At 37.7% G+C, this 18,323-nt stretch overlaps 1 protein-coding gene across 3 annotated transcripts in view; it reads right to left on the reverse strand.

Moving 5' to 3' along the window:
* Window positions 1-18,249, reverse strand: part of hexa (hexosaminidase subunit alpha) — a 32,526-nt gene extending 14,277 nt beyond the window's left edge. Inside the window, exons 1-6 of one of the 3 annotated variants that reach the window (XM_062963370.1) lie at window positions 18,145-18,249; window positions 5,692-5,790; window positions 5,307-5,372; window positions 4,314-4,360; window positions 2,732-2,842; window positions 1,512-1,613 (exon numbers count right to left, since the gene is read on the reverse strand). In XM_062963370.1, coding sequence (XP_062819440.1) covers window positions 1,512-1,613; window positions 2,732-2,842; window positions 4,314-4,360; window positions 5,307-5,346 — 300 coding nt within the window. In that variant the 5' untranslated portion in view covers window positions 5,347-5,372; window positions 5,692-5,790; window positions 18,145-18,249. Of the gene's footprint in view, window positions 1-1,511; window positions 1,614-2,731; window positions 2,843-4,313; window positions 4,361-5,306; window positions 5,373-5,691; window positions 5,791-10,488; window positions 10,798-18,144 lie in introns of those variants that run through there. The other 2 variants (XM_003229304.4, XM_008123320.3) reach the window with 2 other exon arrangements.
* Window positions 18,250-18,323: the final 74 nt, after the last annotated feature.

Genomic DNA, 18,323 nt, shown 5'->3' on the forward strand with positions numbered 1-18,323 from the left:
AACTGCTGCTGACTTCCAATTCCAGTGTATAAGAGACCTCCACATTACTCTATCTCAACAACTCTTGCAAACACATAACTATGGCTAACCATTTTCCTACTGCCTTCTACATTCTTCTTCTTCTTATTATTATTGTTATTATTATCTACATTATTGTCTTTTCTAGTGCATACCCCAGAGCTGTTCCATCCAGTCCAACTCCCTACTGCCATGCAGGAAAAACACCATCAAATCGCCCCTGATAGATGGCCATTCAACCTCTATTTAAAAGCCTCCAATAATAAAACAATAAACTTTATTTATACCCCGCCACCATCTCCCAGAAGGACTCGGGGCAGCTTACAAAGCACTCAAAGGTGCAACACAAAAAGTACAAAAATTGTAGAAAGAATAACCTAACAGCCAACATAAATATCTCACTTCACAAAACCCCTTGGTTAGAATCAATAAAATACAGGAATAGCTGCAGGTATTTAACAATAGTCAATCTTAGTCATGTAAAGTGCTTAGGGAAATCTATGGGTCCTCACATATATTTATTAAGGTAAAGGTTTTCCCATGACATTGTCCAGTCGTGTCCGACTCTGGGGATTGGTGCTCATCTCCAATTCTAAGCTGAAGAGCCGGCATTGTCTGTAGACACCTCCTAGGTCATGTGGCCACTGGAGCACGGAGCACTGTTACCTTCCCGCCAGAGCAGTACCTATTGATCTACTCACATTTGCATGTTTTCGAATGGCTAGGTTGGCAGAAGCTGGGGCTAATAGCGGGAGCTCACCCTGCTTCATAAATTTGAACCATCAACCTTTTGGTCAGGAGGTTCAGCAGCTCAGCAGTTTAACCCACTGCGCCACTGGGGGGTGTAATACAGTAGAGTCTCACTTATCCAACATAAAGGGGCCAGCAGAACCTTGGATAAGCAAGTATGTTGGATAATAAGGAGAGATTAAGAAAAAGCCTATTAAACATCAAAATAGGTTATGATTTTACAAATTAAGCACCAAAATATCATGTTATACAACAAATTTGACAGGAAAAGTAGATCAATAGGCAATAATGCTACGTAGTAATTACTGTATTTACGAATTTAACACCAAAATATCACGATGTATTGAAACATTTGACTACAAAAATGCGTTGGATAATCCAGAATGTTGGATAAGTGAGTCTTGGATAAGTGAGACTCTACTGTATATTTATTTAATATATTTATTAAAGGCATCTAAATCTGGTCGGAGGCTTGTTGAGTCAGGCACTTCCACCACACTCCAAGGCAGAGATTTGGAGCAGCTTTTACAGTCAGGAAGTTCTTCCTAATGTTCAAGAGAAATATATTTTTTTATCACTTGGACCCATTGCTTTGTGTCTCCAGGGCAGTGGAAAACTAGCCTGATCCCTCTTTTCAATCCCAGGATAAGTTCCCTCTTTTTCTATGGGACACGTCAGACTTCTCTGGACTACACTCAGAGATGTTTCAGAGGGGTCAGAGAGAGAAGAGATATACACTTTACCTTCCTGCTGAGATCCGGGAACGCCAGGCTCTCATAGGGAAAGGAGGGGTCGTCCACTATATGCCAGTGAAACACATTGAATTTGTTGTAGGCCATGGCATCCTGGGGATTCGGAGAACAGCTGAAAGTCACTCTTGCCATACTCAGGGGCGACATTCATTAAGCATTTATTTACTGATTAGCAATAACTGCCGGAAGGTGTTCTCAAGGGGCAGTCCTGCCGAGTCCACCTAGGGTTCAAAACAAACAGGCTGCATTCAACCTGTTCTCTGCATATTGATGCTTTCCCATCAGACTATGCTCTATATTATGCTTCTATACTATAATATTCAACTGCAGACCCAATATGGGGACATGTGCCTAGTTAGTGAGAGCATCTTGGACAGGTGTCATTTAAACTTAGGAGCCACACCATAGCAAGCGGCACAATTTCATCTCTCAATGACAACTGATCCAGAAAGCAAATTGGATTCAAACACATCCACTTTATATCCCTTTTCTCATTCATTCCCAATCACCAAAAGTGCAACTTTCAGGCTTCCTGCAGCCCCGAGAGCCATGTTTGCAGCTCACAATCACATTGGAGGCCACACAGGACTATCATTATTGTTATTTTATTTATATTCTGCCTTTTCCCACCAATGATGGAATCTCTAAGCAGAGTAATAAATTATTAAAACCAATACAAAAAAAAATCAGTAAAACAAAAGTGTCAAAACATAATTGATACAGGAAACAAATTTAGAATATTTTTAAAAAATCATCAAAATATAATAATAATAATAATAATAATAATAATAATAAACTTTATTTATACCCCGCTCCATCTCCTGAAGGACTCGGGGCAGCTTACACTGGGACAAGCCTAAAACAGTATTACATCAATAAAAACAGTAACATAATAAAATCACAATATAATAACACTTCTCACAAAAGTTAAAATTACTTAAAACATAGTAATCCCAATCCATAGTCAAGCACCATAGGCCATGGGCCATTTTAAAGGGAGTGAAAATGTGAAAATGCGTATTCTTCGGTGACTAGGGATGGGAACGACTAAAGGTAATAAAGTACATGGAATGGCCACTATAACACTATAATATGACATTATTATTACTGCACGCCTCCCCCCAAAATTCCCAGATTTCTGTTTCTGAACAACCCGAGGGATGAAATTCTCGACAAGGCCTTTGAGATGGGCCTCCTGCCCTTTGACTTACCAGGGTCTCCAGGATGACATTCAAAGGCAGGTAATGGCGAGACGTGTCCAGCAAAACCCCTCGGTGAGGAAAGCGGGGGAAGTCCACAACATCGGTCTTGTTTACATAGAACTGGGCAGGGAAGAAGCAGAGAGTATGAGCTGAAGATGGTCCAACAGCAGATTAAACCAGATTTATAGCTGAAGCAGATGCGAGTCTGGAATAATCAAAGTTGAGTTTGCTCTCTGGTTTCAGAAATGATACTATGGCCAAGTGTATAGATATAGAAGATCAACAGTTAAGACAGACAAGTTAGATCAGGCATGGGTAAACTTTGGCTCCCCAGGTGTTTTGGACTTCAACTCCCACAATTCCTAAGAGCTGTCACAGAAAAATAATGTATCCCTCATCTCTAACTCTAATGCATAGTATTTTGTAATGATACATAGGCATGACTTTTTTATTGTGTCAGAAGCTAATTGTGAATATACAGTAGAGTCTCACTTATCCAACATAAACGGGCCAGCAGAATGTTGGATAATAAGGAGGGATTAAGGAAAAGCCTATTAAACGTTACATTACGTTATGATTTTACAAATTAAGCACCAAAAACACGTTTTACAACAAATCAACAGATACAGCAGTTCAAAACACTGTAACGTTATGTAGTAATTACTGTATTTACGAATTTAGCACCAAAACATCTCAATATATTGAAAACATTGACTTAAAAAAATTGGCTACTAACAAATTGGCTACAAATGAACTTACAGTAGCAACATTGTCGGAAATTAAATCCATAAAAAGGTAGCAAGTGTAGTAAGAAGTAGAAAGATTAATTGATATTTAGTATCCCTGTGGAATGGACCGGAGGTCATTTTAACTTCCTTTCTTTACTTTACTCCAGTTTACTCTATTTTTTATTTTATTCTATTTTGTTTATCCTTTCTCTCTCTTTTTTCCTCTTCACGATTCTTTCTCCCCCCCCCCCTCTTTCCTCATCCCCCCCTTTTTTGTTCTTTCCCCCCCCTCTTTTTTTCTTTCTTTCCTTCTTTCATTATTTTATCTTTTCAAGTGATGTTCCTGTGGAAGCAACCTTTTTTTATGATGACACAGGTACACATATGTTGTTTTCTTTTATGTGTTTCTTTCATTCCTCTGTATGTATATCCTTGGAAAATTCATAATAAAGATAATTTTTTTAAAAAAGTTCAATCCTTGCTGCCTAGTGAGACAGCTGTGGACCGGGGCGAAAGGAAAACTGCGTCGGATAATCCAGAACGTTGGATAAGTGAGACTCTACTGTACTACAAGTCGCTTCTGCTGTGAGAGAATCGGCCGTCTACACTGACGTTGACCAGGGGACGCCCACATGTGTTACCATCCTGTGGGAGACTTCTCTCATGCCCCCACATGGGAAGTTGGGGCTGACAGATGGGAGCTCATTCCGTCTCACAGATACAAACTGAAATGCTGATCTTCAAGTCTTCAGGTCAGCAGTTCAGCTGGCACAAGGACTTAACCCATTGCATTACCGCAGCAATTGTAAGTGTCCATGCAAGATTTTATCAGTATTCCACCAATATAAAATGCATGTACTCACAGTCCCATACTCATCGCTCCGTGGAAGCTGGGAGAAGGTTTCTAACCCTGTGGAAGAAGGGAGAATCCAATGCAATGCATTGTTGGGGTAGGCAAAGTGAGGTCTGAGAGGTAACAAAAAAGGGAAATCCCTCCTCTCAGTCCCAAAAGTCAGATTTAGAATATGAAGTTCAAAATGAATTAGAAGTATTTTAAAATGCAGTGTTTTTGCTCTCACAAGCCCACTCCCCATTCCTCTGCACCATCTATCAGCACCAATGAAAACAGAGGTCATATGACATAACTTCCAGGCCAGAAGGTAGGGGCAGAAAATGTTCCCTGGCCATTCTGATGTACCCGTATATACTCGAGTATAAGCCGACCCGAATATAAGCCGAGGCACCTAATTTTACCACAAGAAAACTGGGAAAACATTGACTCCAATATAAGCCAAGAGCGGTAAATTTCAGAAATAAAAATAGATACCAATAAAATTGCATTCATTGAAGCATCAGTAGGTTAAATGTTTTTGAATATTTACATAAAGCTCTAATTTAAGATGACTGTCCAGCTCTGACTAAATCACTATTCTCATCTTCTTCAATGTAAATGTGCTTATGTATCCTTTTAATAATAATAGAGTAAAATAATACATGTAATAATAATAATAAATACAGGAAAATAATACATGTAGTAATAAATAGAGTAAAATAAATATAATAAGATCAGAGTGAAATAATAAATTAATAATAAAAATAGAGTAAAATAAATGTAATAGTAGCAACAATAGAGAAAAACAATAAATGTAATAATACCAATAATAATAAAGAAAAATAATAAATGTACCATATATTCTTGAGTATAAGCTGACCCGAATATAAACCAACCAGGACCCTCACCCGAGTATAAGCTGAGGGAGGCTTTTTCAGTCTAAAAAAAAGGGCTGAAAAAGTAGGCTAATGTATGTGTGCACGCATTCGGAAGGTGAGACAATGAGCAAACCCATCCATCTTACCTCGGAGGGCTCCCCAGACAGTATCTGCTGTCAGCAGCATCTGCTTCTCTGAAACTGTCAGCTTATCTGGAAAAAAGAGGCATCATACGATTTGCAGCAGGCCAGGAATTGCTTTGGACTCCCAGATGGTTTATGAATAGCAATAATATAAAACCTCCCCACCCACACAAACCCAAGAATTAGACTCTTTGGCCTCTCTCTCAGGAGTTGGAGATGTACTACAGTATATGCATGTATCCTACCCAGGGCCACCTGTTCGCCACTTATTAATTTGCCCACTTGGCCACTCTTGTTGCCTCCCACACACACACAATCCTTGGACACTTCTATTCCAAAGGAACACAACCACACCAAGACAGCATTGCAAAGGGAGAGCTTTTCTTACAATTCTCTTGGGAGTCCAGCGAAGGATAGCCATCGCAACCTGGCTCTGTAACGGAGACGAGAAGATCGGGGCAGACGGGGACGTCAGAGTTGTGCTTGCCTGCAAAACACAACTGGGAATTAAGGAAACGAATACAAAGTTTTCAATGTCTCCTTTTCTTTTACTCAAACATCTCCATTCAAAAGGGCTGTATCTGATCTTTAAAGGCCTCAACAACTGTGGATCTGAAGAACTGCCTTCCATGCGACACATTTGCAACCTTGAATCCTCCAGATGTTTTGGCCATCTACTCCTCAAAAGTCAAAGTCATCTTCAGTCAATGATCAGGGGATCCTGGGAGTTGGAAATACCAAATATTTGGAAGGACAAAGGGTGAGAACCATTATTGCATGCATCATGGTGCAACATCGCTGCCTTGCAGCGTTTTAATTTTTGTATACTTTTTATCATGTTTTAATTGTCATGTTTTATAGTATATTTGTTGCTGGCCCTCGTGGCAGAATGTAAGCCACTCTGAGTCCCCTCGGGGAGAAGGGCAGGGTATAAATGCATGTAATAAATAATTAAATAAATAATCATACACTATTATAATTGTATATAATATTACTAATAATAGTATAATATAGCAGTATATAATGCTTATATTGTGCTATGCTAATAATATAATATATTGAATGTACATATAACTTGTAAGCCGCCCTGAATCACCTTCAGGGTGAGGAGGGCAGGATATAAATGTCGCTAATAAATAATAATAATCTCATGCCTTGTTTTGCTCAGTAATGGGATGGACACAAAGGAAGGGACAGCACCATGACCACATCATCAGTTTAACCTCTCACTTTCTTTATCACCTTCCTTTTGGCAAACATTAGCCTCTAAAAGGAATTGGCAGGTATGGCCTTCCAGATCCCTCACAATTATCCAGGCCTGATGGGAATTGGGAGTCTAAAAACAACCAGTGTCATAGCAAACCCAGTCCTCGTTTGTAAGTCTTTCTAGGTCAGGACCTACTATGCTTTGTAGAAACCTAATACTAATACTACTAATAATAATAATACATGAAATCCAGCATATCTATCTTGTTTGCTGTGTCATACTATGTCATTGTGTCAATAATAATAATAATAATAATAATAATAATAATAAAACTTTATATACCACCCTATCTCCTCAAGGGACTCAACTTGATCCAACTTGATGGCTTCAAGATGATTTGGACTATAACTCCCATCAGTCCTAACTGGAGGATGGGGATAAAGGGAGTCCAAACCATTTGGAGGGAAGATGTGAAGAGAAAATAGGTGCTAAAAGTTAGCATAGTGTGGTTGTTTGAGTACTTTGAAATCCCTGCTCGGTTGTGGAGACCCACTGGCTAACCTTTGATAAGTCACACTCTCTCAGCTTCAGAGGAAGGCAATGGCAAACCTCTTCTGGACAAATCTTGCCAGGAAAATCCTGTGGCAGGTTCACCTTAAGGTCACTATAGGTTAGGAACAGAAAAACAGAGAACGCTCCAATCCCTTACGTCCCCACCCCGTGTCCTCCGTATAAACTCATTAGTCATTACTGGACTTTGGTTGAAACAGAAACTCTGTATAGCTGTTATGCTTGCAATAACAGCAAAATAATTCCAAACCACACTGGCTAAGGCTGTTGTTTTGCAATTAACAGGAAGCCATTTACAATAAAACTCTTAAAATGTAATCATGTGCTGTTTTCAAAACAGATATCTGCATTTATCTGTTTTTTGAAGTCAGCTTCCAAGACCGGACTGTACTCTCTCCTCCCTATTTTCCTCCTACAATATGTCTGAAGCTGAAAAAGAGAGAGACGCGGAGAAACAGGAAGACGAACTAATGTCAATTAATGCAGTTTGACATGACTTTCACTGCCATGTCTCAATGCTATGAAATTATTGTATTTTGATAAGGCCTTTAACCTTCTTTGCCTCACCAAACTATAACCTCCAGCATTCCATAGCAATAAGCCACAGCAGTTAAAGTAATGTCAAACTGCATTAATGTAATAGCGCAGATATGCCTCTACACATTCTTTATTTATTTACAACATTTCTATCTTGCCTTTCTCACCCCGAAGGGGCCTCAGAGCGGCTTACGAGTTATATATACATACAATATATTATATTATTAGCATAGCACAATATACTGCAATATTATTAGTAATAATACATGCAATATAATAGAATTATTATATTATTATATTGTATTATGAGTATTATATTGCATTAAGATATTATGGTCAATATTGCATGTACATACAGTAGAGTCTCACTTATCCAAGACTCACTTATCCAAGGTTCTGGATTATCCAAGGCATTTTTGTAGTCAATGTTTTCAATATATCGTGATATTTTGGTACTAAATTTGTAAATGCAGTAACTACAACATAACATTACTGCATATTGAACTACTTTTTCTGTCAAATTTGTTGTATAACATGTTTTGGTGCTTAATTTGTAAAATCATAAACTAATCTGATGTTTAATAGACTTTTTCTTAATCCTTATTATCCAAGATATTTGCTTATCCAAGGTTCTGCCGGCCCGTTTAGCTTGGATAAGTGAGACTCTATGGTACAATATACTGTATTATATTATTAGCATAGCAGAATATTAGCATTGTATATTACAATATTGTACTAGACCACTATATAGCAATCTATCTATCTATCTATCTGCTCCCATAGTTTTCCTAGCAATAAAGTCTACTAGCCAGGTGATGGGAGACTGGAATATCAACATTTTTTTCATAGCAGGAGTAAACTAGAGCCATCTTGAGAGACTGAAATGCTTTGTCTGTGTCGGCACCCGGAGCAAGATAGAATCTCACATAAAAAAAGTAAATTGAGGAACTGTAACTAAGCTTAGCTGAAGTAATTGTTCATCTCCCAGCCCAACCTCTTGCCACATTCACACTTTTGTTGCTTGCATTATGTCCTCTGTTGCTTGCAAAACACAACTTCGGGGACTGGGAAATGTATTTTCTGGACTACAGTATCCAGAATCCTCCAGAATCTATGGCCCATAAAAGTATTGCTTCTTCCCCAAGCCCTGGTAAAAATTCCTTGAAAGCAATGTCTGGTCAACTTTATCCAAATAACTGTGCAAAGTATCAAGGACACAAAGAGTCCAGTACAAAAAGTTACATAAAAGTTGAGCTGCTTTCCTCTGGAGCTGAGAAAAGGAAGGATGGCCCAAAGCTAAAAGACATGTTGAGTTGGAATAGGGCCAATCTGAAACTTTATCTTTTATTGCAAGAGATAAACAAGCAGATTGCTCTAATGTAACCTGTTGCTATTTGCCTGGAAGGAAGAAGCCAGTGTGTGTATAAAGGAAAGGTTTTCCCCTGACATCCAACTCTTGGGTGTGGTGCTCATCTCCATTTCTAAGCCAAAGAGCTAGCGTTGTCTGTAGACACCTCCAAGGTCATGTGGTCGGCATGACTGCATGGAGTGCCTTACCTTCCTGCTGGAGTGGTACCTATTGATCTAATCACATTTGCATGGTTTTGAACTGCTAGGTTGGCGCAGCAGGTTAAACCACTGAGCTACTGAACTTGCTGACATTGGGCAGAGGCTCGAATCCGGGGAGTGGGGTGAGCTCCCGCTGTCAGCCCCAGGTTCTGACAACCAAAGGTTAATGTAAGGTTTTCCCTTGATATTAAGTCGTTGTGTCCGACTCTGGGGATTGGTGCTCATCTCCATTTCTAAGCCGAAGAGCCGGCGTTGTCTGTAGACACCTCCAAGGTCATGTGGTCACTGGCATGACTGCATGGAGCGCTGTTACCTTCCTGACGGAGTGATACCCACATTGGCATGTTTTCGAACTGCTAGGTTGGCAGAAGCTGGGGCTAACAGTGGGAGCCCACCCCGCTCCCCAGATTCAAACCTCCTACCTTTTGGTCAGCAAGTTCAGCAGCTCAGCAGTTTAAGCACTGCACCACTGGGGGTGGGTATGTATATATATAGGGTGTATATTATATATTATGTGTAATATTACTAACAATATTGCAGGATAGTCGTATAGTACAATATATGTTTAGATTGTGCTATGTTAAAAAGCCTCCGGTGGCTCAGTGTGTTAAAGGGCTGAGCTGCTGAACTTGCAGACCGAAAGGTCCCAGGTTCAAATCTGGGGAGCGGAGTGAGCACCCACTGTTAGCTCCAACTTCTGCCAACCTAGCAGTTTGAAAACATGCCAATGTGAGTAGATCAATAGGTACCGCTCTGGCGGGAAGGCAACGGCGTTCCATGCAGTCGTGCCGGCCACATGACCTTGGAGGGGTCTACGGACAACGCCGGCTCTTCGGCTTAGAAATGGAGATGAGCACCAACCCGCAGAATCGGACATGACTGGACTTAACGTCAGGGGAAACCTTTACCTTTACCTATTGTAAATTATATTGTATATATATATGTGTCAGGAAGGCAATGGAGTTCCATGCAGTTGTGCCGGCCACATGACCTTGGAGGTGTCTACCGACGACGCCGGCTCTTTCGCTTAGAAATGGAGATGAGCACCAACCCCCAGAGTCAGACACGACTGGACTTAACATCAGGGGAAACCTTTACCTTTTGTAAATTATATTGTGTATATATATATATTATATATATATATATATATATATAAATGGGGTGGGACAGAAGAGAACCCCAAGAGCCATCCAGTCCAACGCCATTGTGACAGGCAGGAAGTACACAATCAAAGCCCTCCCGACAGATGGCCAGAGAACTAGCCTCCAGAGAAGCAGGACTCCCAAGTAAAGGCCCCTGCACCTGTGCTTCCTACCGGCCTCCCTGCGTCCCAAGGGGAAGAGGAGCTTCCAGTATCGTTGGAAGGCCTGGTCCAGGACGGAGCAGCCGGGACCCACCGCCGAGGCCTTGCTGTAACCGAAGCGGAATCGTCGCGAGTTAAGGAGACAGCCTCCCAGCGGAGACACACTCAGAGACCTCGGCTGGGGCCAGACCGACGCCCTGGAGCCCAAAATCGAGAGAAGGAAGAGGAGCAGCAGCCCAGGACACGCTCCCGCCGCCGCCATGGCTGAGACTGAGACCGAGCGGGAAGGGGCAAAAAGGAAAACAGGCAGCGCCGGTCACATGACGCGCAGGCTGGATCATGTGATGCTGGCAGCCCGGCAACTCGGACCAATCAGCCGCCTCTGGGAAATTGAATGAATGGGGAGGAGGCAGTGACGTCACAAACACTGGCGTCACCCAGTTCAGTCATTCATAAAAGACATTTTATTTATTTATTTGTTACATTTATATCCCACTCTTCTCACCCCGAAGGGGACTCAGAGCGGCTTACAAATCAAATGTACATACAATATATTATCAGCATAGCACAATATAAGCATTACATTACTCTATTGTACTATATCAATATATTTATTTATTTATTTACATTTATATCCCGCTCTTCTCACCCCGAAGGGGACTCAGAGTGGCTTACAAATCAAATGTACATACAATATATTATCAGCATAGCACAATATTAGCATTACATTACTATATTGTACTATATCAATATATTTATTTATTTATTTACATTTATATCCCGCTCTTCTCACCCCGAAGGGGACTCAGAGTGGCTTACAAATCAAATGTACATACAATATATTATCAGCATAGCACAATATTAGCATTACATTACTATATTGTACTATATCAATATATTTATTTATTTATTTACATTTATATCCCGCTCTTCTCACCCCGAAGGGGACTCAGAGTGGCTTACAAATCAAATGTACATACAATATATTATCAGCATAGCACAATATTAGCATTACATTACTCTATTGTACTATATCAATATATTTATTTATTTATTTACATTTATATCCCGCTCTTCTCACCCCGAAGGGGACTCAGAACGGCTTACAAATCAAATGTACATACAATATATTATCAGCATAGCACAATATAAGCATTACATTACTATATTGTACTATATCAATATATTTATTTATTTATTTACATTTATATCCCGCTCTTCTCACCCCGAAGGGGACTCAGAGTGGCTTACAAATCAAATGTACATACAATATATTATCAGCATAGCACAATATTAGCATTACATTACTATATTGTACTATATCAATATATTTATTTATTTATTTACATTTATATCCCGCTCTTCTCACCCCGAAGGGGACTCAGAGTGGCTTACAAATCAAATGTACATACAATATATTATCAGCATAGCACAATATTAGCATTACATTACTATATTGTACTATATCAATATATTTATTTATTTACAACATTTATATTCCGCTTTTCTCATCCTGGAGGGGACTCAGAACGGCTTACAAATCAAATGTACATGCAATATATTATCAGCATAGCACAATATAAGCATTACATTACTATATTGTACTATATCAATATATTTATTTATTTATTTACTACATTTATATTCCGCTTTTCTCATCCCAGAGGGGACTCAGAGCGGCTTACAAATCAAATGTACATACAATATATTATCAGCATAGCACAATATTAGCATTACATTACTATATTGTACTATATCAATATATTTATTTATTTACAACATTTATATTCCGCTTTTCTCATCCCGGAGGGGACTCAGAACGGCTTACAAATCAAATGTACATGCAATATATTATCAGCATAGCACAATATAAGCATTACATTACTATATTGTACTATATCAATATATTTATTTATTTATTTACTACATTTATATTCCGCTTTTCTCATCCCAGAGGGGACTCAGAGTGGCTTACAAATCAAATGTACATACAATATATTATCAGCATAGCACAATATATGCATTACATTACAATATTGTACTATATCAATATATTTATTTATTTATTTACTACATTTATATCCCGCTTTTCTCACCCCGAAGGGGACTCAAAGCAGCTTACAAATCAAATGTACATACAATATATTATTAGCATAGCACAACATAAGCATTAAATTACTACAGTAGAGTCTCACTTATCCAACATAAAGGGCCGGCAGAATGTTGGATAAGCAAATATCTTGGATAATAAGGAGGGATTAAGGAAAAGCCTATTAAACATCAAATTAGGTTATGATTTTACAAATTAAGCACCAAAACATCATGTTATACAACAAATCTGACAGAAAAAGTAGTTCAATACACAGTAATGCTATGTAGTAATTACTGTATTTACGAATTTAGCACCAAAATATGACGATTTATTGAAAACATTGACTACAAAAATGCGTTGGATAATCCAGAACGTTGGATAAGCGATTTGGATAAGTGAGACTCTACTGTATATTGTACTATATCATTATATGATAATACTATTACTGTAGTATTTATTTATTTACAGCATTTCTACCCCGCCTTTCTCACCCGAGTAGTACTTAAATGTAGTAATATTACATTTAATATATAATATATAATTAATATTATATTGTATTACATTGTGACATTATTATCAATAAAGTATATGTAATATTACAAAAAATATTGCAGTATAGTCGTATCGTACCATATAGTAATATATAATACTAATATTATGCTATACTAATAATATAATATATTGTATATACATATCATATTGATAATAATATTATAATGTAATACAATATAATAATACACTATTATAAGTGTACATTATATATTATATGTAATATTACGAATAATATTGCAGTAAAGTCGTATAGTACAATATAGTGATGTATAATGTTTATATTGTGCTATGCTAATAATATAATATATTGTATGTACATATAACTTGTAAGCAACCCTGAGTCCCCTTCGGGGTGAGAAGGGTGGGATCTAAATGTCGCAAATAAAGAAATAAATAAATATTGATAGTAATATTATAATGTAGTACAATATAATAATAATAATACAATATTATATTTGTATATTATACATTATACGTAATATTATGAATAATATTGCAGTACAGTCGTATAGTACAATATAGTAATGTATAATGTTTATATTGTGCTATGCTAATAATATAATATATTGTATGTATCTATAACTTGTAAGCAACCCTGAGTCCCCTTCGGGGTGAGAAGGGTGGGATCTAAATGTCGCAAATAAAGAAATAAATATTACAGGGAAAACCAGCTGATTCCTAATCCATCTAAAACGCAGATGTGTGCTTTTCACCTTAAGAACAGACAAGCATCTCAAGCTCTGAGGATGACCTGGGAATGAATCTCACTGGAGTATTGCAGCACACCAAAATACTAGGGAGTTCCCAGGGATTGTGCCCTGACTTACAAAAAGCACTGCTTGACTATCAAGCAAAAAGTGGGTGCTAGAAATAATATCATACGAAAGCTGATTGGCACAATCTGGGGATCACAACCGCACACAGTGAAGACATCTGCCCTTGCGCTTTGCTACTCTGCTGCTGAATATGCATGCCCAGTGTGGAATACATCTCACCACGTTAAAACAGTGGATGTGGCTCTTAATGAGACATGACGCATTACCACAGGATGTCTACGCCACTGGAGAAATTACACCCTTTAGCCCAGGGGTCCCCAAACCTTTTAAACAGGGGGCCAGTTCACGGTCCCTCAGACTGTTGGAGGGCCAGACTATAGTTTTTTTTAAAAAAAACTATGAACAAATTCCCACGCACACTGCACATATCTTATATTAAAGTAAGAAAACAAAATGGGAACAAATACAGTCTCAATGTTAATAATAATCATAATAAAAATAATAAAGAGAGTTGGAAGAGACCCCTTGGGCCATTCAGTCCAACCCCCTTCTATCTTTGTGCACCAAAAGCACAAGCAAAGCACCCCTGACAGATGGCCACCTAGCCTCAATGTTGTTAATAATAATAACAATAATAATAATAGTAATAATAACTTCCCAAGTGTTTATCACCAAAAATACATCACACAGTTGTAAACGCTTGGGAAGTGTTCGACTTGTGATTTTGTGATACGAAATCCAGCATATCTATCTTGTTTGCTGTGTCAGACTATGTTGTTATGTCAATAATAATAATAATAATAATAATAATAATAAATCACACAGTCCTAAATGCTTGGGAAGTGTTCGACTTGTGATTTTGTGATACGAAAACCAGCATATACATCTCATTTGCTGTGTTATACTGTGTCCTTCTGTCAATAATAATAATAATAATAATAATAAAGAGGGTTGGAAGAGACTCCTTGGGCCATTTAGTCCAACCACCTTCTGCCTTTGTGCACCAAAAGCATTAGCAAAGCACCCCTTAACAATTAATAATTAAATAATAATTAAAATACCATTATAAACAAGCAAAGTTTTGGAAGGCATGCACCAGGCGAGGGAGGAGGTGGGAAAGGCATGTGGAGGAGGGGGGTCGGATAAATGGCTTCGATGGGCCGCATGTGGCCCCCGGGCCTTAGTTTGGGGACCCCTGCTTTAGCTGGTATTGCACCACCTGATATTCGCTGGGAAGTATCCACCAGCAATGAAAGGACAAAGGCAGTGACATCTCCAGCCCATCCTCTGTTCAGATTATCAGCCAGCCATGTCAGACTACACAGACAAGCACTGAAATCCACAAGCATGTGGACAATTTCAACAAAAAGGAGGAAACCATGAAAATGAACAAAATAAATATGCAAATCATGGCTGTATTGCCTCCTTATATCAACGAAAACGATCGTCCATTATTTGTTTAATCCATTTTCATGGTTGCTCCAGCCTAGCGCACATTCTCTCTTCCTGGCTAGCTTTCATAATTGGACTTAATTGAATTAGAGCTGCGAAATAGCCTGATCTAATATATCATGCTGCCATTCCTGCAATTATACCAGATTTCTAGTAGACAACTGTAGCAGCCACAGACCAATTAAAAAGGAATCCAGATCTACATTTTCACCTAAACTGTGACTTTTTGGGTGCATCAGCACCGTAGAATGAATGCAGTTTGACCCCGCTTTAATTTCCATGGCATAATGTGATTGAGTTATGGGAGTTGTAGTTTTCCAAGGTCTTTCGCCATGCCAAATTACAAATCCCAGAATCCCATAGCATTGAGTCAAGCCATTAAAGTGACGTCAAACTGCATTACTTCTCTGCATAGTTGCACCCTAAGTTTCCTTTTGGTACCTAGGGTCTTGTAGAACTTATAAAAATATATGTTTTTTATAAAATTAAATAAAAAGGCCTCGAAAGCCTGAAAGCAACCCCTTTGAAACTGCATTATAGGGTCAATGTAGACTGCTCAATGCCATTCAATGCAGTTAAACTGCGCTATATGAAACTGCACTGACCACATAATGCAGTTTCAACTGTATGGCAGTGCAGATGGGACTGAAATCAGTAAGTTTAATTGCGGCTGCAATCTGAAACTGTTTTTTTAAGGCAGACAGATGTTTTATTAAGGACTAATGGAGCCTGCCTTGCTAAATGTACTTTCTACGGTGTGGACATCAGCAAAGCCCCATAGAGCATAGTTATATTTCTTTCCCAGGAAATCTGCATCCATGGCAGTAGAAATGACTCAGCTTCCCCTTGCTCTTAAGATCCAATACAGTTCTTGCCAGTTATGAAATGGCTCAGAACCAGAAAGTGAGTGGAAGTGTATAGGGAATGCAAGAAGAACATAATCACATGGTAGGGGGAAAAAAAGCAAGAGCTCCATGGAAGCGAAGAATAAGATGGGACACTTCTGAGAATATTTTGGCATCTGGCTCTAATAAATCAGATATAAGTTCCAGTTGTTTGTGTAATCGGTGCAAAATTAATTCATATTACATATTTTGAGTAATATAGCTATATCTATCTTTATATATATAATACTATTTTATATACAGTATTTATATACTTTGTATTTATATATTTTATATTGCATATACTCTTATGTAAATATTAAAATAGACTACATTTATGTTAGCAAAAGATTGCAATCAATATTTTGTAAATCGAGGTACATTTTGCTATAATTTCCCATATGTATGGTGACTTTTGGGACACCTATATATAAACATATATACAGTGTATATATGTATTTTATATATATATATATATATATATATATATATATTTGGTATGTGTGTGTGTGAAGTATAAAATATAAATGCAACACACACACAATAGGAATATATAAATATATATATAGTTTCTCATATATATCTATATATAAATATGCAGTATATTACACACACATATATACACAACATATATAATATACTGCATATTTATATTTATATATAGACATATTTGATAAACTATGTGCTGTGTCTGTATATATGTTGTGCGCATGTGTATATATACACAACAACATGTTGTGTATATATGTATAGTATACTGCATATTTATATATAGACACATATGGAAAACTATGTTGTGCGTATATATTTGATAAACTATGTGCTGTGTCTGTATATATGTTGTGCGCATGTGTATATATACACAACAACATGTTGTGTATATATGTATAGTATACTGCATATTTATATATAGACACATATAGAAAACTATGTTGTGCGTATATATATGTTATATAGACACACACAACATATATATATATAGTATACTGCATATTTAAATATACATATATATGAAAAACTGTTGCGTGTATGTATGTATATATATATGTTGTGTGTGTGTGTATATATATATATATATGAATGTATAGTATATTGTGTGTATATATATAAAACTATGTAATGTGCGTATATATGCTGTGTATACATATATATATAAAAGACTGTGTTGTGTATATACATGTTTGTGCATGTATATATATATATCCCTTCAAGACGATACGTAACGTGTATATATGCTGTGTGTATATATAGTATACAGCATATTTATATAAACATATATATGAAAAACTATGTTGTGTGTATGTATGTATATATATATGTTGTGTGCGCGCATATATCTATATATAATTAATTTTAATTGAATTGCAATGTATTGCATTATTATTATATATGTGCTTTTATATTATATATGTAAGCCGCCCTGAGTCCCCTCTTGGGTGAGAAGGGCGGGATACAAATGCTGTAATAAATAAATAAATATACAGTAGAGTCTCACTAATCTAAGCCTCGCTTATCCAAGCCTCTGGATAATCCAAGCCATTTTTGTAGTCAATGTTTTCAATATATCATGATATTTTGGTGCTAAATTCGTAAATACAGTAATTACATCATAACATTACTGCATATTGAACTACCTTTTCTGTCCAATTTGTTGTATAACAGGATGTTTTGGTGCTTAATTTGTAAAATCATAACCTAATTTGATGTTTAATAGGCTTTTCCTTAATGCCTCCTTATTATCCAAGTTATTCGCTTATCCAAGCTTCTGCCGGCCCGTTTAGCTTGGATAAGTGAGACTCTACTGTATATATATATATATATATATATATATATATATATATACACACACACACACACATTATGAGAATCTAAGCCAGCTATGCCAGCCTTTCCCCATACCACTTTGAAATGTGAGTCCATTTCGCTGTGCCGCACCCAAGATGGCGGAACCCAGCCACTCCCTTCTGAGAGGCCTGTGAAGAAGGCGCGCCCGGCGGCGCCACAAGATGGCGGCGGCAAGGAAGACTTATTGTTACCTTTCCGGCCACACTCAAGATGGCGGCGAACGGGCTGCGCTT

This window comes from Anolis carolinensis, unplaced genomic scaffold (assembly GCF_035594765.1).
Source record: "Anolis carolinensis isolate JA03-04 unplaced genomic scaffold, rAnoCar3.1.pri scaffold_11, whole genome shotgun sequence".
In the NCBI taxonomy this organism is placed as follows: domain Eukaryota; kingdom Metazoa; phylum Chordata; class Lepidosauria; order Squamata; family Dactyloidae; genus Anolis; species Anolis carolinensis.